We start from the raw sequence: 21,482 nt of genomic DNA, 5'->3' as shown, positions 1-21,482 counted from the left end.
GTGGTTAGAAGTTAACCGCAGGTATCGGGTTGATCATGCAACTAGAAACATATCAAACGTGTGTTTTAGACATTTCGTGACAGTGCCGTGTGGCGACCCACATATATGCATGAGCCCCAACTGTCAGTGCGTTGTTTTCGAAAGGTTCTTCAAGCTGTTAGCTTCGGCGGTTTGAGTTCATCAGCCGAGTTTGAGAAGATCTTTTCTAAACTTCTCGCAGTATGCATGATTCCTTCTCTCCTGGTTCCTACACTGCCCAATACTCCAGTCACCAGTGTCAAGCATTTCATATGGTGCCTTCCTCTGTTGTAGCTGTACACACTCGATGCATTTCACCATTTATCTTTTGATACTGTCAATGAGTCTGAATCAGTAGCAATCAACTGCAGACTCCAAGAAACATACCAAGGAACCCAGTTTGACCTCCCAACAAGGACACTAGGGTGACACCTGAGGCTGTATCACGCGGATTAAGCATGATCGTGGGCTTACTGGTTAAGCGCTCGAGTGTCCGAACCTTTAACATGCATTCGCATGTGTGCCTTCATCGTGGCTCGGAGGGGGCTTTTGCAATTGGTCCCTTCCAATGAGCTCACATGTGGTCCCCGCTTCGGTACAGGGGCTTTCTCGGTGCTGGCGCAACTCCATATAACGTAGCTGGTCCGCACACATCCGCGGGTAATCCGACTCCGTGGGAATTTGCGCGACAACAATTTGTAGTTGCTTGCATCCTCTGCACAATGAAATTTTCGATCGTGAGTCTGAGTCATCTACGGCTTTAGTCCGCCACTTTTTCAACTCTCCATACGTTGAACTCTTGAGTCTACACAGGTGCTTGAAGAAGTTACAAGATGTACATTGAAACGTATTCTGACACAAATTGTCACATTATTTCGCTGCAATGGACTTGCGAAAAGACTACACGTTACAATAACGCTTCGAGCTTACCACCGAACACATTAAGCCTGCTCTGGGGTGGATCGTTTGGCGTACGACCTCATACGACTCTACGACTCACGAGGTGCAGGAGGGTGCAGGCTCCGTAGGCTCGTCACCGCACTGATTCCAATCAACACTTTAGAATCACATCTTCCGATGATACAAAATTTATTCGGATCTTTGGATGTTAGGCACGCTTGTGCGACGGATTGCCATGGACTACCATCTTTACGGTTCCCAGGGATCACTAACCTATACTCTCAATATTGAATGCACACCGGGTCTGGGGCTGGGATGATTGCTGATGATTCGAGGAAAGAACTTCAAGAAGCATAATTTTCCGCAGAGCCTCGCAGATCCTCCTTCCAAGAGCTTTCAAGTCGGTTGTGCATCTCAGTTCCCCGTCGCACCAGGTAAGCGGCAATTGGTTTTTTGATAGCTGATAATCTGTAAATTTTGCCCTGAGTGACCCGTAATCAGTGCATTTCGCTGATATTTGGTTTCCTTGATTCCTCTAGCCTTACATGTATACCAGATCGCGTCCGGCGTTGTCATCTTCACCGGTATGTTGGGGATTGAAGACCTTTCTCTTGCCCTAGATGTATCATCGCGTCCGGATTCCACATTTGACAGAAAACCTCAAACGTATAAATACGGTCATACAGCTTAGTTGTCCTTCATCGACTCGCCCCCGCAATGTTTGTTCAGGCTTCTTGGTCTCTCGTTGCCCTTGCTGCGTCTGCATTTGCCTCGCCCGCTGCGAGAGCAGGCATTCAAGCTCGTACTGCGATCACTACCCTCACTACAGCTCAGATTGAGGTGTACAAGCCCTACACGTACTACGCCAGCGCCGGCTACTGTTCTCCTACCACGACGATCAACTGGTCCTGCGGAAGTGCGCGTCCAACCTCCTCTTTTTGTGTCCGTGGTGAATTAATTCTTAGTCTTGCAGCAAATTGCGAGGCGAATCCTACCTTCGTTCCTGTTGCGTCAGGGGGCGACGGTGATAGCATCCAATTTTGGTTTGTCGGATACGATCCAACTTTGCACAGCGTAATAGTCTCCCATCAAGGAACTGACACAGCAGAGATGTAGGTCTCTTCATTTCATATACCACCTCCAACTGATTTTTCGTGCCTTTACAAAGCCTCTCCATCGTCACTGACGTCGAATTTGCGCTCAAGGCAGTCGATTCTACTTTGTTCCCCGGAGTGAGCTCAAGCGTAGAAGTTCATGATGGGTTTGGAAAGGAACAGGCGCAGTGAGTTTAAGGCATTAGTTGTCCAGGTCGCTTCGCGAAGACCAACCTCGATTCTTTATAGGACTGCGACTGCTGTTCTAGCAGCTGTGAAAAAGGCAATGTCCGCTCATTCTACTACCACTGTCACTACCACCGGTCACTCTCTAGGTAAGTTTCATCGTAATTCATCTTCATTAGCAGATCTTACGCCGAGTCGCAGGAGCCGCGATTTCACTTCTTGACGCTCTCTATCTTTCACTTCAAGTGCCCACTGCCACCGTGAACTTTATCGGATATGGTTTACCTCGTGTAGGTGTCAGAGTCCTGCAATTTTCTTTGCTCAGATTTATCGAAATGTTCATAGGTCGGTAATCAAGCATTCGCCAATCTCATGGACTCCAAGTTTCCAAACCTCGTTCACATCAACAACAAGTTAGTGATAACATACTTCCTTTGTGAAAAACCAGACGGAGTCCTGACTTTCTTTGTAGAGAAGACATAGTTCCCATTGTTCCCGGTAAGTATTATAATCCGATCGCTCATGTACACACCTGATATCCAGCGCAGGTAGACTTTTGGGCTATGTGCATCCATCTGGGGAAAAGCATATTTTGGATTCTAACGCATGGGTGGCGTGTCCAGGTTAGTTTCTATTCCCGTTGCTGGTCGTTGAGTCATCTCATTGTTTCTTCCACAGGGCAAGATAATACTAGCACTCAATGCAGCACTGGCGATGTGCCGACTATATTGAGCGGAGATGTCGATGACCATTTCGGTACGTTCACGAAATGAACCTGTACATATCGAATACGACTCATAGAGAATTTCAGGCCCATATGATGGTATCGATATAGGATGTTAATTAAATTTCAGGTTTTTTTTGTCTTTTCATGAGCTTGTGGGATAAATGTCTTGTAAGGCTTCATGTATAATGTACTCACCGTAATGTAATTCAGAGATTGATGTTCTAGGATGTTCTGAAGCACAGGGAAGTACAGACCTGTTAGAACAGACGCGCTCTTAATTTTTACGCGTTTTGATGATAGTGGGTGATGATTGATCGGAACCAGCCTGGGAAATATATCACTCTTTAATTGAACACACAGCGCCGAACATACAACTATACAGCTAGACCTGAGCCAGACTTTGTTTTCATTACTTCTCGACGTCCGCCGCTCTTTCGTCTCTCATATAACTATAACACAAAATACACTGAATTGTCATTGATACAACCAGTGCTTCAACAATTCTAACTGTCCATGGACAGAACATTGATAGAATCTGACAAAACGTTCTCAGCGTCAAGATCCAACAGGCCTTCGTTATTACGCCCAGCTGGAGCTCGTCCAGCGCCTTCAGGTCCACGTGCGCGACAACAGTCTACGCTATCAACATTGACCTTTGAAGAAAATACAACGGATGGCGGCAACACAAGCTATAGAAATTCTACGCTGTCGAAATCCTCTTCTCGATCACGAGAATCTACGTTATACAGCCCGGGACCGTCATCCCCGAGCTTTCCGCCACCTAATTCACCGATAAGGCCCGGATATGACCAGCAGCCTCTTCCAGATATTGAGGAACGCTCGCCGGATCCAATCACGCCAGAAACGAAACCATCTTCGGCTACTCCAAGTCGTACCCCTTCCGTTATTCTCCACGAATCCCCGAATCCATCGTCTATATCTTCTCCAGAGCCTTCCCGTGTTCCGTCACCATCACTTTCGACTAGATCATCTTTCGTACCTTCTACAGCACCTTCCGTGCGTTCCTCTCTCGCACCTTCATCGCCAGCCCCGAGTTCTATTCGGGTAGTCTCAATGCCGCCTGTGACATTGATTTCAGCGCCTCAACTCAAATTTGAGTCTCCTCAGGTCGAATGGAAAGGACTTCCTTTAGATGGAGCTTTGTGTGAGTGCCAGACCATTCTCAATATCCACTTGCTTACGAAACTTTGCAGGGACACTGGACTCCAAAGAATTACAGACAATAGTCTCTAGAGCAATTCGATCGTCTGCGCAGGAGTCCTTCATTCGACTACTCCCCTTAAAGCAACTCGACGAAGTGCTTCCAGCGGAACTGGAACGACTCAATTTCCAGAAAGCTTCCATGCAGTCCAGATATCGATTTCACGTCCAACGCAGAACTATGCTCTTGCAGGCGCTCGTATCATGGACCAATAGTACGGAGAAAGACGGTGGAATAGATCTGGTTAGCAAGCTAGCTACGCAAATCTCTGATACGACGGCCGAATGTGATAAGCTCACGCAGGAGCTTGTATCCGTCGTAGATCAAATCAACCAGGTCACCAAACTCATTGAAAATCACTGGGCCAGTGCGCTAGCTATAGCACTGCGCAAGGTGTGTGGTATATACCATCTCTCAACTCTCCCTTCCTGACGCATCGAATATCACGCATAGCTGAACGGTAGTTATGGCAAGCGCACAGCCGAACTAATCGAGGCCAAAACGAAACTTGGTCAGCTGCAGGCAGAGCTTAATGATGCTTGGTCAGAAGCAGAGAAGCTGGCTGAGGAAATGGATGGTCTCACTCGAGAGTTGGATGATATCGATGATACTGGGGTATACTCGGACGAGGGAGAAATTTTCATCCGAACGGCCGCAGTCGTTACCGTCCCGAAGCCTGCTTCACACGATGCCGTATCAGCTTCTGGAAAGCTAATCGATTTAAAGCCTTCAAACGTTGCCTCCACTTCTTCGCAATTCCTGCGTCCTCCCTCTGCCGTTGAACCGAAGGAAGGAGAGGAATCTAAATCTAGTCCTGAAGATAACGATACTCGCAGCCTGCGCAGTAGGCGAAGCGCAAGAAGTGGGAAAAGCAGTAGCAGGGTGGGCATGATCACTGCTGCACGGACACGGAGTATGCGAACGTCGTTAGGAAGTTTGCGCTTACCGGGTCGATCAAGCAGAAGTATACATTCTCCCTCCGGTATTCAAAGTGCCCCAGTGGACGGACCGCATCCTCCTGTCCCATCTATACCCAAAGTGTTTACACCAGATACCTCGCATCCTCCTTCCTCGAACAGCTTAACCCCTACCAGCAATGCTCCTCATTCTTCTACTCCTTCACCTCTAGACCGCAAGCAATCGAGGAACATCTCAACAGAATCACTGGTAGATGAACCTGCACCAGAATTACCGCCACCCCCTTCGATTCCTATACTATCTCCAGCTCCTCAGCCGCGGCTCAGAAAGACGGAGATTGAAGACATCAGGATCGAGCCCAATCGCCGTCTCGGCGAACCTTCGGCTGAACCCCCACTTTCCGTCATGGACGACATCATAGTCATGCCTACAAGCTCTAACCATGGAATTGAGGAAGTTCCCCGTATCTTACGCAAATCCGTAGATGATGTGAACATGTCCGCTAACTCGCAGAGGAAAATGGGCAGAGGTGAGCTTGTCTTCTTTGACTTGCTTCAAGAAGGAACGTGACGTTCACCCAATCGTAGATCCAACATCGTCAACGATACCTTCGATATGGCTCCATGCAGATGCACCAAAAACCCCCGCGGAACGTGTGGAAGCCCTCATGCGATCTTCGAGTCAGAAGACTTCATATACCAAGTTGAAAGGTCTGACGAAGCGATATTCGTTACCTTTCCAATTTCACGGACGGAACTCGTCCACCTCAGGCTCTCACAAAAGTGGTTCGAGCTGATATTAGTGTTGTTTCTTCGATGGAGGGCAATTTCTGTCTCCTTGTGCACTTGCACATTTATGCAAAACACGCGGGCGTGTCAAGCACTTCGTTCTTATCTTTGTATCATCGCTATCCCTCGTTTGCTCATTGTTGCTGCATTTATTTTCCACCCATATCGTACAATACTATTACCACCGACTATTTTCCCATTGGAATTCATGCTTTCTCTTCCATGTGGGACATTCTAAACTCTGCGAGCTATGTAAAATTGTATTAAAAGGTTGACGATATATGTAGAGTGAAAATGATGATGTACGACCAGGTGATGTGTGGTCTATAACTCAGAATCTGCAAGTGCAATAGCACCTAGATTTCTTATCACGGTAAAAAATGCACCTTCCTTACCTTCCTGCGTCGCATGAGCGATGGCAGGAAGCGATGCGGAGCCCAGGCTACCGGCCTTCACCATGGATTTCGCAAGAGTCCCAACCTGCGATTTCATATAAGGACACTTGGATCTCAAAGAAAACGAGAGTAACGAAATGGCACCTTGATCTCAACGCTTGAAGTGACGTGAGACAGAACGCTTGTAACGTATCTTGACATATCTGTTCTAAGTAGAAAACCCTGCATATACGGAATGAGTTCTTACCTTCCGAAAGTTTCGAACGGTCGGCTTTCCGGTCGGTTCACACCTGCTAGCACTGCAGGACGGAATACAATCGTGTCCTTGTATCCTAAGGATGCTAGTCCGAGTTCCGTTAAGCCTTTACTCCTGTTCCCGATCCAACATTCAGCATAGGCGATAATGCGCAGCACAGCTAGATATTTACTTGGTGTAGAGAAAGGAAGAGCTTGCATCGGCACCAGCAGATGAGAGGTATACAAGACGCTGATCCTTGCCGTCTGTTCTGGCTTCCCGGGCAGAGTTGATTACATATCTAGTAGACCAAGAAGATGAAATATATGTATCACAAAGGACGAAAAGAGTTACTCTCTATCAATCTTCTCAAAAGCCTCGGCGCTTCCTGCATTCTTTCGTGTTGTACCCAATCTGAGTATGGTATATGAAGTAAGACTACGCGCGCAATTCAAGTTCAGACTAGTCACATACGTGATGAAAACAACATCCCATTGTCCGTCCTTCAGTCCCGACTCGTTCAACTTTTCGAAATCAATGACTTTCTGTTGAAGCTTCTCCTTCCCATGAGAAATTGTCTCTAGATCTGTCACTCTACGACCATATTCGAAGACTTGCGAGAATTTGGGCGAATTGAGAAGTTCCTTCAGAAGATGTTGGCCTGTTTGACCAGAAGCACCAATCAAGAGAGCAGTTTGGGCAGACATGGCGCAGTTGCGTGAGTATCGAAATTGAAGTTGGAGGTGTTGCTGGTGATGGTGATAAAAAAAGGTCGAGGAGACTTATTTGTACTTGGAAACAATTTCCTTCTCTCTGCCGGGGTGATTCGTCATTGCCGTTGGGTCCGGGTTCTAGTTCGAGTATGTGCATGTATGCACAGGCTGCAGCACAGCATCACAGTTCTTTCCAAAAACATTACACGAGAGAGCGCCGGTACTAGTAGTAGCAAAAGTCAGCAAGACTATTAGTCCAACTCAGAGTCAATTACAAGTTTTTTTTCGGAGTTACGAAGCCGAAGGCATACTGTCGAAAAAGGAGCAGTTGGTGAGCTACAGACCTTTCCGTAGTCTCGAGTACCAGACTGACGATATACACGATCAAAATGATGTGTTCAATCATCATCTCAAGAGAAAACAGTTGGCAAGGAAAGGAAACCGACACGGTCCCATTGAGGAACAGCCGAGGCCCATCTTAAGATAGGACACATCGTACCAAATTTCGACGGAAAAATTTAGACCTAGGTATCGTCTACAAAGAGGACCATCTCGTCTCTTTGGTGAAGAAGGCTGAAGAAGGCAAAGGTTGACAGTGACACGGACCGTTCCCGACAATCACGTGTCACCGCGCCATCGAATCCGAATCGAAATTCAGGATTTATGATTTATCGTTCTAGGGTCGTTCTACCCCATTTCATTCTTAAGTATTTTTCCAGATTTTCTTGTCCTTTTGTCCTCTGCTGCGTCTTGGTCCATGCTGGGCGACTTTTTCGGTAAGAGTCACTACAAACGTTACGTGACTAGCTATCTCCATACCACGACCTTGTTCTCTTTCTGGAGATACTGGTAACTGTACGTATCGTGTGCTTTCCGGTTCCCTCACAGCCCGACAAGCCTCCTCAAGATATACCATATCCAGACTGCAGGAATCATAGATTGCAGTCAAAAATCGAAGCAGGCTGTATCATTGCATACATGATGACCTCTTCCCTGTAGCCTAGCTGCTGCCCGTCATGGTCCTAGCTAGTCCCAAAGGCCACATCATAGTCTAAAACGTTGACAGCTTTCAATCTCTACATTCGGCCGAAGCTTCCTGATGAATCCTCAAGATACTGTCGAAATTTCGCACTTTGTACTGAGACCTTGCGTGTACGTACCATTTTCAGGCAGTTCACAATTTAGTCTGGAGGGCTTTGTATTAAGTCTCTTTTTGGCAGTGCGCACATCCCGTCATACATAATATATCATGACTAACTTTGTAATCGAATTATAGGTGAACGAATCACAGAAACGTTCGTAGTTGAAGAGTTTTTTTCTAGGGTTCGATCCCTGGGCGAAAGCGTGTTGTGGTGAGAGGGCGGGTTTCCTCCATATCAGGACACCGCTCGGTGCCGTAAGTCTTAAATCCACCCCCCTCTAACCATCTTCCCGCTGATCTGTATTATTGCATAGCCACCAATGCATTGTTCCTCGATCTCTTCCAAGGCTTCTGTCTCTTTGACTAATCGAAATGATCCGCATGGATGAGAAATTGGTTGGCCCCCCCATTCAATCCTGAATAGCAGTTTGTCGCCGTTCTCTTTTGTCCACTCCATTTCATCTGTTCTGGTTTTGGACCACATTACAACTTTCACGGTTATAAATGCCTTAGAACAAGTTCATCATGCCTCAGAAAGAATTCTCCCTGCCTGACTATGAACTTTCCTCAGTCCCAAACCGATATCGAGTATATGTACACCCTTGGTACCTTGATCCTCGTTGCTGGAGTACCTCCTCAGCAATTCGCGGACTACCTTGTTGGGTTCAACCCGCAAGTTATCAGTGTATCCACCTTTCTCCTGGGCCCCTTCCCCACAGAGATAAACCCTACCACTGTTATCATCCTTCTGGGGCCAGCGCTCGACTTAATCTCCTCTTCGCTCCTATCCAACCTTTCCCAATTTTTACCCCATTTTACATCCCTTATCAACATCGAGATCAGGATCCACGACTCCGTTTGGTCACGTCGTCTGGTGGACAAGCTTCCGATCTTTCCACCGAGCGTAAAAAACGCTAAAATGCTTGTCTCAAACCTTCTCCCAAATGGACCAGAGCTTGTTCGTATTGTATACAATGCAAACGCCACTCCCTTCGCTACAACCTTCGCTGCTGCATTTTACGGAATGCACCTTGCCATGAAAGGACATCGAGCATCAGATCTATCTTTTATGCTCGCACTTCATGAAGCTTTGGCAGCCGTCGATCTTCAGGAGAACTGCGTTGTTGAAATAGAGATATCCCATGGACGATCGATGTTCTCGAGAGTGTCAGGCAGATTGAGAGATGTATGCAAGGTCGTAGAATGTGTTATGGACACTGCCGCCACCCCAGAACTCGCAAGTAGACTGTACGCAGTGAAGTCGCTCGTCGTGGATGTGCCGATGCTTCATCATCGGGATGAATTTGGGCACTTTGTACACGCCGTGCACTCGAAGGCGCCGCGTCTGCAAATACTGGAGGTCAACTTTCGCACGGTCAACTCTATCGAAACGCATGAGTGGATGGGCAGTGTCCGAATGCTAGACAGTCTCCGTGAACTAATCCGCATCGTCATTGCCCATCCTCATCCATTGGACCTGACCGATGCCGATGTGGCCCGCCTTCTCAGGTCTTGGCGAAAAGTTGAGCACGTTTCGCTCAACCCAAAGGCCTCAGGAGCCTTGATAACCCATCGCCAAGTCTTACTTACCATAAACGCTCTCAGAATTGCTGCCTTTCAGGCCCCGACTTCGTTGCGACATTTGAGTCTTTTCTTGAATGCAGATGAAGATTCTGTGCACGGGTTCAGTGGCCTTCAACCTCGATACGACGTCGAGAAGATTGAGCTTCGCCTCGCCACCCCTAGCACTCACCGTGCTCGTGTCGCAATTAGGGTGGCGGAAACATTGTTCCCGAATGCTAATATCAAGGAGGTCTAGGATCTACTTTTGTTCTTTTTCTTTCTCTTTTTCTTTATCTATGCACATTTGTATCAATACTGCATATATGTTTATGATTTTTTGACGAAGTCACGATTTGCACTAACTCTCTTTCTATCGTATTGCTTGTACAAATTGTACATACCTTTAGTTATTGGCAGGTTATATGCATCTTTTATGGTTTGACATTCAGCAATGAGTGAATCACAAATTCAAAATATTCAAAATCTTCTGCACAAAACATGTATCCTGTACCTAGGCTTGAAGATAGTAAATGAGATGTACTATCATGTACCTATTCTGTACTACTTCGGGTCTACGTAAGTATTTACTTTTCAGTTCACTAAACTGATGTTCATGGGCAATTGTGGATGTTTGTCTTTTCCAACAACAGGGGCCGTTACACCGTTCATCTGCCAAAAGATTTCGGAGTCTTTGTCCGAAGGAGAGAATTTGAAAGTCTCCACCAAGATGGATATGACAACCTCTGTGAACATACCACTGTGAGTAATGTTCTCCAAGAAGCGTCTCACAGAAATAGACCCACTCATCTCTAACTGAGAAAACTTGAACCCACTGTCAATTGCGCTGACATCAGATTCATTCGGATCTACAGGACGTGGGGTACGTACATGCAGGAGCGTCCACCTCCAATGAAGGTCATCCTAAAAGGGGACATCAAACGACCGATCTCGTTCACACAAGGTCCAAGACTCACAAATGAGAATATACTCCAGGAATGCGGGCCTCAACGAGTGGTTCCGGGAGCGGCGAGAGCCATCGTTCAGGCTTCCACTCGTCAGCATCTGCAAATGTATTATCGATTTGCGCCTTATTGGACAACGATCATTTAAATACCTTTGCCCCACAAATCAGGGTTTCTATTCGCATTGAAGATGGAAACAAAGACTGTTGTGCCACGGGGAACCGCCACCTCATGCATTTCAGTACCGTCTAGACCTAAAATTGGTTTGTGAAGAGGAATGACTCCGTCTCGACGAGCACTGCCGAGGTCGAAATCATTTAGTATTGAGGGATCAGACAACCATACACTAGTATCTCACAATCGGATAACATTCGAAGCGGGGGCGTATCTTGAACGAACAGTGAAAATTCAAATAGTAACCAAACTTAGAGAGAGAAACCTACAGACGAAGAGTTTCTCGACAGATAGCATCAAGGTACGGCAATTCAGTAAGTTCATTGTAGGTCAAGTCTTCCCCTTCTTTCTGGCGTTTTGCCTCAACGAGTTCTTGACGGAGTCTGTCCTGCGCCTCAGGATGCTTGGATAGAAGATGTAGCAGACGTGCCATTGCGCTCTACATGTTATATCATCGGTATGCGCCACAGGCAGGATAAATAATCAAAATCCCACCGAGGTTGTGTCCATTGCACCAAAAATCAATGTACTGCCCATGTTTCGGTTAGACTTCGAGATATCATAATGAATGATGGTCTTACTTCATCTAAAAATCAAAGTCAGAATCAACTCCGTGGAAAGGTTACAATAATCACCTGGCCTACAACTTCACTATCTTGCAAGCGATCTTCAGTAGAAGCTTTCAAGTTTTCCCTCACTAGAAAGGCCATTCAGATTTAGAGCGGATAAAAGAGGAAAGCATATTACTGAGGACACTGATAAGATCATTTCCTCTTCCTATCTGCTGGGAAACTACCTCATCGCCCATCTCAAACGCGCGTTTCTTGCTTTCGTAAATTTCTTCTGCCGTGCGGTGCATGTAGTCAACCATGTCACGGATGTGATGAAGATCTTCCCAAGGCAACAAATTGACCACAAAACGACGAAAACTCGCTGAGCCAATCCGGGACACATATTGGAGTACATTCATGCGCCAGAATTGCACGCGCATAAGAGTGGGGCTGAAATTTAGATTGCCACATGAGTTTCGACTTGAACGCGGGATAAAAAAACAATTTAAGAACGCACAAGAGGTCTTTTATTGCCTTGCTATATGGATGAAAGGACTCGTCGTCTGTCAAAGGGTCAAAAGAATAGCCTAGGCCTGCCTGGCCAATTATTTCCAAGGCAGTTCGACCCATCCAGGAGAGGATATCGACCTTGTTATATCATTAGAACTCTATCACTGTCAGTAATAATGCATACGTACCTCTTGAGTCGGGGGACCACTTTGTAGCCGCTTCTTCAATGCGGATTCTAACTAAAATTTTTTCGAGATAAATTTCACTAAATTGTCAGAACACGCTACAAACCTGATGACCAACTTGAAAAAACGTCGGGACTGTGTAAAGAATTTGTTAACGCATCCTCGAAATGCCGTTATCTTCTTCATACGTACTCATTTCCCGCATATGAGCAGCCGAGAAGACAGGATTAAGCATTTTACGCTGTTGACGATGTTGGTGCCCTTGAGTCAATCATTCGTAAGCCATGACTTGCATTGTAAAAAAAGATGTCCGACCAACCCAAGGTTCCAATCAACCCGTTTCCGAATATTAAAAGGTTGCTTCTTTTTAAAAAATAGGAGATTAGCAATTGCACCAGTACTAATCCTAAGCACAAACTCTAAGAAGCCGTCACTCTCTTCAAAAACGTCTTGATCCTGTGGTGACCGGCCAATCAGTCAAAATTGAGGCGATGGCATTATACAAGTGATCATACCTTGACGAGTACTGTATGCATCGCTTTAGAGTCAAAGATGTAGAGTGATTTTGTCTATAAAACCCTCGAGTTTAAGTTCTAGTTTCGTTTCAAGTCATGAAGATCCTCTCTTACCCCCCAAGGACCGTGTAGGCGTGCCATACCCCCATCTGAAGAAAAGTTTAGGAATGATTTGCAAGATGCTGTAGTTCTGATTTACATTTCTCGGCAATGAGCTCGTGGAACGCCCAAGCACCGGGATTGAACACTTGTTTGAAGTTTCCTTGGGGGAAATGGGCTCAAAATTCACAATGCATGTTTGTTGTTTTGTAGCCATACATACCTGTAATCCATGAAGGAGAGACTGGGCCGGGGATGTTGTCTAGAGGTTTATATTTCTTGCCCAAGTATAGCTGTAGTAAGACCACGGACAAAGCCACGGTCCCTAAAAGCGGAAAACTCAGAAAGTCTGCAAAGATCATGATTTGTATGCAAGGCAGTAAAGGAGGAAATGAAAGCTCAACTGCGAATCCGTAGCTTTTTTGAGAACTATCTGCTCCGTATTTGATCGAATACTGACATGAACCTCAAATTCTAATCGGACGATACCCATTTAAATGAGGGGGTGAACAGCTTGAGAGAAAAGCGGAAATCAATAGATACACTTATATTCTCTGAACTCATGTGAAAGCCACCTATGATGATGACATAGGACGAGCATTCAAATCTGTTGAGTTAACTGGGCCGACCTAAAATCAATAACGTCTCTGGTAAGTAGTCACCAGAATATAACCGTATACATTCAAAGAACGCAATTGGACATCGTCGGACAGGCATCCAAATTGGGAAGTCAGCGCGCGTTGAATACAATAGACAAAAGCTCTTGCAAAGTGCGACCGTATATGACTTTGGGACTTGGAGACAGTTGGAGACCCATGAATATTGGTGGTGCCAGTAAGAACTGAGGTTGGTACTTCGACGGCCGGATTTAGCCGGATTTGCAATTCGTTTCCGGCGATATCGGTAGATTGAATCGCCGGTCACATTCGTTAGCATTAACGTTCTCGTTCTCAACATGATTCTTTCATATTTGAGAGGCATATCGGTGTCCCTACGGTCAAAAATGTAGATTCACTCGATTCGATAAAAGACTTTCATTAGAAATTGTTCCCTCCTCGATTGATCCAGGTATACTATGCAGGCAGAAATCTACCTATCCTATGTAGAAGTCCTGTCCTAACTCGCTCATGTTGGTCTACATATCCACGCCATTGCCGAAGTCTGGAATGATCAGTGAGGTCTACCTTATGGGGCGATCAGCTCACTGAAGTGATATTAATGGGTAATCGAGGATGGTTGTCTTTTCCAACAACAGGTGCTGTTGCACCATTCATTTGCCAGAAGACTTCGGCTTCTTTGTCTGAAGGGGAGAATTTGAAACTTTCCACCAAGATAGATATGACAACCTCTGTGAACCAGTCAGCGATGTTTCCTAGAGATCTTCCGAAAAGAATGGACGAACTCATTTCTAATTGCGAGAACTTGAAGCCGCTGTTAATTACACTCACATGAGATCTATTTGGATTTGAGAAACACGGATACGTACATGCAGGACCGTCCACCTCCAATAAAGGTCATTCTAAGGAACGGTTTATCAGAGAATGAGTCTCGTTAACCCAAGATCGAGCAGTTACAGATGAGAGTAAACTCCCGGGATCCGCGCGTTGATCAGAGATTCTGGTAATGGTGCGAGCCACCTTTCTGGCCTCCATTCACCCGCATCTAATTGAATATAAGTACCCTGCTCACGAACAGGCGTTTTCAAGTACCTTTACCCCATAGATCTGGATTTCTGTTCGCATTGAAGATAGACACGAATATTGTTGTACCGCGGGGTACAGCCACTTCATGCATCTCGATGCCGTTCGAATCGTGAATTGGTTTATGTAAATGTATGACTGCGTCTTGACGTGCACTAGTAGTAACATTTACTGAGATTAGTTTCTGGAAAACACAGACAGCCATACGACAGAGGCTCTCACACCCGGACAATACTTGAAGCAGGAGAATATCTTGAACAAATGCATCAGGATGAGGAAAGTTGCGACCGTGCTTGAAGGAAAGAGCTCACAGACGAAGAGTTTCTCGACAGATGGCATCGAGATATGGCAAACTATTTAGTTCGTCATAGGAAAGATCTTGCCCGTTTTTCTGGCGTTTTATCTCAAGGAGTTCTCTTCTCAGTCTGTCTTGTACATCGGGATGCTTAGAAAGAATATGAAGCAAGCGGGACATAGCGCTCTGGACGTAGTCTCGTTAACATGTGTCCGATATTGGTGCAAGTAAAACCCACTGAAGTAGTGTCCATCGCAGCAAAAATTAGTGTACTGGAGATATTAATTAGTTGATCCACACTCAAACGCAAGATTCATACTTCATCTAAAAAGACCGTAAGGAATAGAACAACGCGTTGGTCTTAAAAATCACCTGGCCTATAACTTCAATATCCTGCAAGCGATCTTCAGTAGAAGCCTTCATGTTTTCCCTCACTGAAGCGGTTTGTTCAGATTACAATTATTTAATCCACGAAAATATCTCACTGAGAATGCTGATAAGATCCTTCCCTCTTCCTATCTGCTGGTCAACGGCCTCGTCACCCATTTCAAACGCACGCCTCTTGTTTTCATAAATTTCTTCCGCTACATTGTGCATGTAGTCAACCATATCACGAAGGTGATGGAGGTCCTTCCAAGGCAACAGGTTGACCACAAAACGACGGAATTTGGCAGTGCCGATCCAGGAGACGTAGGGAAGCACGTTCAAGCGCCAAAACTGCACGCGCATTAGAGTAGGACTAAAACATCTCTTGCATGAGTGGAGTGCAGAATGGCAAAATAGCTTATAGGACATACAGTAACTCTTTGATCATCTTGCTATAAGGATGGGAAGACTCTTCATCTGTTAGAGGATCAAAGGAATAGCCTAAACCTGCTTGTCCGATTATTTCCAGAGCAGTGCGACCCATCCATGAAAGGATATCGACCTAGGAACGTAAACAGCATGTACACGTCAGGGTAAGGATGTTCACTTACCTCTTGGATCGAAGGTCCTTTTTGTAATCGGTCCTTGAGTGCCCTTTCCAGCTAAGTAGCATTGAGCAAGATAAGGATAAGCAAAACATTCACTAAATCAAGTTAACAACCTTATGGGTAACGTCAAAAAAAGTCGGTGCTAGGGAGAGTTTGTCAATTTATTCTCATCATACAAAAAGTGATGATGAGATCCCGCACTCATTTCTCGCATATGGGCGGCGGAAAAGACAGGATTGAGCATCTTGCGTTGTTTGCGATGACGGTCTCCTTCGGTCAGTATTCCATTAGCAATTACTTGATGGCGTAGAAGGAAAACACCACCGGACCTAGTGCACCTAGTAGCCCGTCTCCAAAGATCAAGAGGTTGCTCCTGAACAAAGTCTATATTATTAACCAGGGCCCGGTATTATGGTTATGACAAACTGTATGAAGCCCTCATTCTCTTCAAAAACATCCTGGTCCTGATTTACATGAGGAACGTTACCCAAACCGATTTCGCTGATGAAATCATCAGATTGCCGCACCTTGACTAGCACTGTATGCATTGCTTTGGCGTCGAATATGTAAAGCGCCTTTGTCTATAAATCCTCTAGCTTCGCTCAGGAAATAGGAATATTTTCTTACCCCGTAGGGGCCTTGTAGGCGTACGATACTACCATCTGAGGAAAGTTTGGAATGAGCTACCTTCAAAAAAATAATGTTTTACGTCTAACTTACATTTCTTGGCTAGGAATTCGTGAAACCCCCAAGCGCTGGGATTGAACACCTGTTTGAAGTTGCCTGAGAAAAACTTAATGAGTAAGTGGGTACTGTGCCAATTGATATCTGCACCTGTGAGCCAGGAAGGGTAATTAGGTCCAGGAACTTTCTCGATCCCCGACAAATGCGTGAGTGTTAGCAGAAATCGCGCCAATATAAGCAAAGCCAGAACTACACTTATGAACTGAGGATCTAGGTACTCTGTGATAATCATGGCGGAGGGGAAGAAATCCTTGCCTGTGCGCTGGCCTTATATACTCATGCGGCGAGCCATCCATATTAGTCCCTATTCCTGCGCGTATCCGATCAAAGAAGGACCTGATATTCTAAAGATTTCGGAGTGCGAAGAAACCTCTCCCTGAAGGACCTGAACTTGGATGCACGCGTGGACAGGCGTGCACCTGGTCGACAGGTGTCGACAGATTATGAAGCATCGATTAGTTACTCGCCAGGATAGTACTGACAGTAAGTAGACAACAGGTGAACACCTGTTTTAACTTTTCGACATGCAGACTCGGGAAAATATACATAACACTGGTAGAGACACAGTCAAACAGCCATAGTGTAACCCGCCAGATGGGAAAAAAAACCCACTCGGCCAGGATACACTGGTGTGTACAAGCTGTAAAAGCCTCAGACGGAGTAGAGCGGGGTCCGATGTCAAGTTGATAAAGGATCTATCTCGCCTTGATATATATTATCGGGACTGTATGACTTTGTGGGATTTGAAGTGGGTTTGAGCGGTCTCTTTTTCATGCTGAAGATAACTACATACTTTGCGGTCTTCTGGCTAGGGAAAGTGAGAAGATATAATAGGATATAATAATGCCTTCGGCCAGTCTTGCTCTCGAAACAGCGAGAGCATTGAAACGCGCATATAAGTCGCATTCGTCCAAAGTATCACAGAGCATTACCCATATTATATTATCCAGAATATTCCACCCAGCGAGTCTTCTGCTTCGATTCATCGACCATACATAGACGAGCAAAACGTTTTGATGAATCATGAGGTGAATGAAAGTTGCATGATCGCTCTTGCTCCATCGGTGCTGGATTGAGAGCTCATCGTGTTCGAGTCGTGGAAGGTTGGCAGTTAGCATCAAGGCATGTAATACATGTCTACCCATCGACCCATCGACGACGGTGATGAAGACATTGAAGTGGAGTCATCGGACCGAGCGCTTAAACAAATTTCAAGCGCTGAAGAGCTCTCTTCTCTCTTCCTTTCCTCCTTGCAAATAAACTTGGCTATCAGGCCCAACTGCGCCCGTGGCCTCACCAATTTCTCACATATTCTTTTCCTTTCCTTCCTACTTCGACGACAATGGATGAAGAACAGCAAGTTGGTCGTGCTCATGTGAGCGTAAATTCGGAAAATGGGAACTTTGAGACTGTAGTTGTTGATTCGGGAAACACGTCGCAGAGGCGAAAAGTAGAAGAGGTTCTCGAAATAGAAGACGAAGATGCGAGAGCGAATAGGCTTGGTGGGTATTCAAGTTGGCTTTCTTTTACACCTTTCTCCTTTCAAAGGGAGGACTGTTTCGGTGTTCCCTCTCACACTCCGCTAATCGCGCTACACAGGATCTATCTTCAAGAGACTCAACTCTGGTTCGCCTTCGTTTCTAGGACCTATAGATTCTAGACTGCCCAACTTGCAATTCGACTTTGGGGAACGCAAGACTTGGGCTGTTGAGCCACCTTCTGAGTGTGCGTAACCTTATCATATCGACTATCTCTGTGTCTTTGACGCTCAAGTAACGCTTTCCCCTAGTACTCTCCCGCGTTCAAGCGTTTCTACCGCAAATGGAGGCCTCCAACACGATATTGAGTCAACGAGTAGAAACAGATCCGCAAAGCGTTGATATGGAACAACTGGAGGACAACTCAGAGCGATATATTGAATTGGTATGTGCCATTGTTTCTGTCTGTGCGGTATCATGTTCTAATTTTCAATGAATCTGGTTTTGTTCTTGTCACTGCTCGCTGTTCCTGCGCCACAATAGAACCTTGGGCTCGGTGTGTTTGATATGAAACCAAATGGTCAATCTGCAGACTGCGAAGATACTGAGATGGCTGACTCTTCATCCTCCGCGTCGTCTTCATTATCATCCTCGTCATCCTCGTTATCCAGTTCCTCTTCCTCCGATTCTGATTCTGACGACACGGATTCCGAGTCTGAACTGGACTCGGAAGAGATCTTATCCTTCTGTATTCCTTCTAGCTTTCTCTCTCGCTCTCCTTCTGCCGCTACTCAATCATTTGACTCTATCGAGTCTAACGGCAAGACGAAAGCACCCAGGCTAATGCGCCCTTTGCCTAGGCGCAGCGGCTCGTCTGCGTCTCATTCAAAATCGAGCATTGTTGTGCTCAGCGAAAGCCTGAATGATTCGTCAGTAGAGTGAAGTTTGTGGATTCGTCGTGACGAACGGTCTAAAGACGACGTAGATTTTCGTGGTGTTTCTATGTAAGTTCATGTATGTGTTGCTGTTTTGGTGTATATCTCCGCGTCCGCTTGGTGGTTTGTGTTTATAGTACGACGACGTTGTTTGTTTTTCTTAGTCAATTTGCTCGCATTTATTACAGGTTGCAGTAATGTTTTTTGTGCATGTATATACATTTAATCACTCAATATCTGCTAATGACGTGAAGCCTTAATCCAAGGCGAAGTGTACGCGTTCTGATTGTACAAATCCTCTTGCATTTGCTTTCCTGAGATATTTCATGTATCGACATCTACACTATCATGGTATCACGAGTTTCGGAGCTTACGATTTACTGAGACAAAAAGTCGTGTCGAGGGCAGGTCGAGGATGTAAAAGGCTCTATGTTTACTTCTCATCAGCCTTGCCGAGCCCTCTCTCTGGACCGGGAGCAAGGAACTGCTCGAAAGGAAGCAGTGTCACTTGAGGATTCAACGTCAACCCAAACCCAGGCTCATCTGATACATCCAAAGATCCGCCATGAGGGACAGGTTCGTTAATGAACAGGTTGCCGAATACGGGAAGAATGGATTTCCCGTCAGGTGAGTTGGCGATGTCTGAAGATGGAACACCAGAAGAAAGGAGTCCAGAGGGGTCAGTATTTATATGATGATCTTACACAGTATGGTCGTGACTTACATTCACAGAAAGGACTATGAGCTTGGGACATCACGAAATGGTAGGAACTTTGAATTGAGAGTGGTAAGTCATGCAACGAATTCATATGGGATAGATGTTCCAAGCAACTCACTATGGTCCGCTTCCGTGAGGTATAACAGGAATGTCATACGCGCTAGCCATTGCACTGATCTTCAGAAGCTGTGGTAATTGATAGCTAGAGGATGGAGAATGGCTATATTATTTTAGCAACCTTCGTACCTCCGTTAACCCACCCATCCACATCACGTCCGGTTGAATAATATCTATCGATCGATGTTCGATAAGCTTGCGGAATCCGTATCGGCTGTACTCGTGTTCGCCTGTAGTCCATTTAACATGGGGAAGGGCTTCCTTGAGAAGCTTATGGCCGTCAAAGTCATCTGGGTGAAGGACCTACAATGCGAGGTTGAGGAATTGTCAGCACTGATGGGACGTGCATTACAGAAACGGTATATCACTAACTTCTTCCCACCAGTTGATGTTGATTCCTTCATCGATGGCCCTTTTGGCAATTTCAATCGCGTACTGCACGTTGAGTGACATCCACTAGTTAACAGAGTATAATGATAAGATGATAAAGATAAACAGGGAGGATTGAATCATCCTTACGCAGTCAACCATGATGGGGTAATCCGGCCCAACTTTCTCTCGATGAGCTTTCAAAAAATCAAGATTCTTACGCATACTGTCGAACCCGTCGAGAGGACTATATGGAAGCGGAACCTTCGCGCCCCAAAATCCCATTCGGCGAGTTTCAGTAGGAAGAGGCCTACGCGACATGCATGAGATACTACCAGTGTGCGAGCAGAATTACAATTGTTAAGCTTACCCAGTACAGTAAAATGGAATCTTATCTTTGGTGCGTCCACCAATCATTTTCTGTGGATATGTATGGTCAACGACTCAAAAATATATGGAAACTTGCATTGGGGAAAATGACCTACATAAACAGGCTCGTCCCTAAGCTTCCCTAGAAGGTCCCAAATTGCGAGATCTACAGCGCTTATCGCGGCCAAGGTGATACCTTTTCGACCATAAAACATACTTGCACGGAACATTTGGTCCCAGATACGATTAGTATCGCGAGGGTCAGAGCCTATGACGAATCTAGCAAAATGCTCTCGAATAAGCCAGCACGCTGGGGGACCTCCAAAGCCAGTTGCTACTCCTCTGTATAAATTATAGGATGAGCACCGGGCTCAGGATGCAAGTAGTAGGACAGGAATGAAACATACTGAGTACCATCTGAAGCAGTGATTGTGACGACTAAGGAGCCTAAAACGCCGATACCCCAGCTCGTTCGCGAGTGTCGATATTGTTCATATCCAGACATGGGGTTGCTGATAGGACTCTGTCCATGAATCAGTCATTACTTCTTGCCCCACTGTTTTAATGATAATACATCTATGATCCAGTGTCCTTGCTGCACGAAGTCAATCTGGTGAGTGGTGCATGTACCTAGGGCACGAAGGACTTTACAGACAGACCTTCTGCCTATGATAATCACCTCCATCGCCCTCCTGGGATATGATGAAGGTTTCGATCTTGTTGATGGTAGGAAAATATTTGGGCATTGCTGTAATTTTCGACAGCGGGTGGGATTGAAAGGAAATTTAATGTGTCCACTTTTATACACCATATCGGATTGCTTGTTCTTATGACCACCAGAGAATGCAGAGCTGAAAACTGGCTGAATTGTTGGGAGGTTTTTACCG

The 21,482-nt window shown here is 45.7% G+C and overlaps 8 protein-coding genes across 8 annotated transcripts; 4 read left to right on the top strand and 4 right to left on the bottom strand.

Moving 5' to 3' along the window:
• The first annotated feature begins 1,247 nt into the window (after positions 1-1,247).
• C8R40DRAFT_341704 (lipase) lies at positions 1,248-3,250 on the top strand. Its single transcript, XM_046234776.1, has 11 exons — positions 1,248-1,352; positions 1,458-1,834; positions 1,892-2,030; positions 2,087-2,200; positions 2,262-2,347; positions 2,400-2,488; positions 2,544-2,611; positions 2,671-2,696; positions 2,747-2,821; positions 2,877-2,954; positions 3,010-3,250. The coding sequence occupies exons 2-11, from the start codon at positions 1,636-1,638 to the stop codon at positions 3,039-3,041; spliced, it is 906 nt and encodes a 301-aa protein (XP_046085105.1). The 5' UTR covers positions 1,248-1,352; positions 1,458-1,635; the 3' UTR covers positions 3,042-3,250.
• Positions 3,251-3,261: 11 nt separating this feature from the next.
• On the top strand, positions 3,262-6,047 carry C8R40DRAFT_341548 (uncharacterized protein). Its single transcript, XM_046234775.1, has 4 exons — positions 3,262-4,090; positions 4,140-4,540; positions 4,601-5,594; positions 5,653-6,047. Exons 1-4 carry the CDS (start codon positions 3,439-3,441, stop codon positions 5,859-5,861), a joined length of 2,256 nt encoding a protein of 751 aa, XP_046085104.1. The 5' UTR covers positions 3,262-3,438; the 3' UTR covers positions 5,862-6,047.
• Positions 6,048-6,177: 130 nt separating this feature from the next.
• Positions 6,178-7,190, bottom strand: C8R40DRAFT_1161332 (uncharacterized protein; the record flags this gene model as incomplete). Its single annotated transcript, XM_046230111.1, has 6 exons — positions 6,178-6,333; positions 6,393-6,441; positions 6,496-6,618; positions 6,677-6,784; positions 6,838-6,897; positions 6,958-7,190. 6 exons carry the CDS (start codon positions 7,188-7,190, stop codon positions 6,178-6,180), a joined length of 729 nt encoding a protein of 242 aa, XP_046085103.1.
• A 1,703-nt stretch (positions 7,191-8,893) lies between these two features.
• Positions 8,894-10,156, top strand: C8R40DRAFT_1171935 (uncharacterized protein; the record flags this gene model as incomplete). The annotated part of the gene is made up of 1 exon (XM_046231795.1): positions 8,894-10,156. The coding sequence occupies one exon, from the start codon at positions 8,894-8,896 to the stop codon at positions 10,154-10,156; it is 1,263 nt and encodes a 420-aa protein (XP_046085102.1).
• Positions 10,157-10,378: 222 nt separating this feature from the next.
• On the bottom strand, positions 10,379-13,735 carry C8R40DRAFT_1265970 (cytochrome P450). The gene is made up of 19 exons (XM_046233924.1): positions 13,120-13,735; positions 12,997-13,059; positions 12,912-12,946; positions 12,798-12,851; positions 12,701-12,738; positions 12,602-12,645; positions 12,475-12,543; positions 12,389-12,417; positions 12,286-12,336; positions 12,105-12,235; positions 11,784-12,037; positions 11,672-11,733; positions 11,306-11,475; positions 11,221-11,250; positions 11,015-11,160; positions 10,875-10,962; positions 10,789-10,821; positions 10,704-10,732; positions 10,379-10,643 (listed from the first exon to the last, which is right to left on the bottom strand). The coding sequence occupies exons 1-19, from the start codon at positions 13,256-13,258 to the stop codon at positions 10,492-10,494; spliced, it is 1,617 nt and encodes a 538-aa protein (XP_046085101.1). The 5' UTR covers positions 13,259-13,735; the 3' UTR covers positions 10,379-10,491.
• Positions 13,736-13,829: 94 nt separating this feature from the next.
• On the bottom strand, positions 13,830-17,084 carry C8R40DRAFT_341319 (cytochrome P450). Its single transcript, XM_046234774.1, has 22 exons — positions 16,865-17,084; positions 16,700-16,803; positions 16,586-16,648; positions 16,493-16,527; positions 16,393-16,446; positions 16,292-16,329; positions 16,195-16,238; positions 16,067-16,135; positions 15,979-16,007; positions 15,869-15,919; positions 15,689-15,819; positions 15,377-15,630; positions 15,264-15,325; positions 15,211-15,215; positions 15,130-15,163; positions 14,908-15,077; positions 14,819-14,848; positions 14,612-14,751; positions 14,471-14,558; positions 14,383-14,415; positions 14,299-14,327; positions 13,830-14,244 (listed from the first exon to the last, which is right to left on the bottom strand). Exons 1-22 carry the CDS (start codon positions 16,903-16,905, stop codon positions 14,093-14,095), a joined length of 1,656 nt encoding a protein of 551 aa, XP_046085100.1. The 5' UTR covers positions 16,906-17,084; the 3' UTR covers positions 13,830-14,092.
• An 867-nt stretch (positions 17,085-17,951) lies between these two features.
• Positions 17,952-19,029, top strand: C8R40DRAFT_1171932 (uncharacterized protein; the record flags this gene model as incomplete). The annotated part of the gene is made up of 4 exons (XM_046231794.1): positions 17,952-18,111; positions 18,209-18,334; positions 18,399-18,532; positions 18,631-19,029. The coding sequence occupies 4 exons, from the start codon at positions 17,952-17,954 to the stop codon at positions 19,027-19,029; spliced, it is 819 nt and encodes a 272-aa protein (XP_046085099.1).
• A 258-nt stretch (positions 19,030-19,287) lies between these two features.
• Positions 19,288-21,476, bottom strand: C8R40DRAFT_1110761 (enolase C-terminal domain-like protein). Its single transcript, XM_046228334.1, has 11 exons — positions 21,255-21,476; positions 21,170-21,190; positions 21,003-21,118; positions 20,712-20,937; positions 20,597-20,646; positions 20,377-20,536; positions 20,230-20,313; positions 19,987-20,160; positions 19,859-19,926; positions 19,747-19,793; positions 19,288-19,664 (listed from the first exon to the last, which is right to left on the bottom strand). Exons 1-11 carry the CDS (start codon positions 21,339-21,341, stop codon positions 19,456-19,458), a joined length of 1,242 nt encoding a protein of 413 aa, XP_046085098.1. The 5' UTR covers positions 21,342-21,476; the 3' UTR covers positions 19,288-19,455.
• Positions 21,477-21,482: the final 6 nt, after the last annotated feature.

The sequence above is a fragment of the Lentinula edodes genome (assembly GCF_021015755.1).
Source record: "Lentinula edodes strain Le(Bin) 0899 ss11 chromosome Unknown C8R40scaffold_23, whole genome shotgun sequence".
Lineage (NCBI taxonomy): Eukaryota > Fungi > Basidiomycota > Agaricomycetes > Agaricales > Omphalotaceae > Lentinula > Lentinula edodes.
Note: the sequence above shows the minus strand (reverse complement) of the source record. Positions and strands in the feature narration are given on the sequence as shown.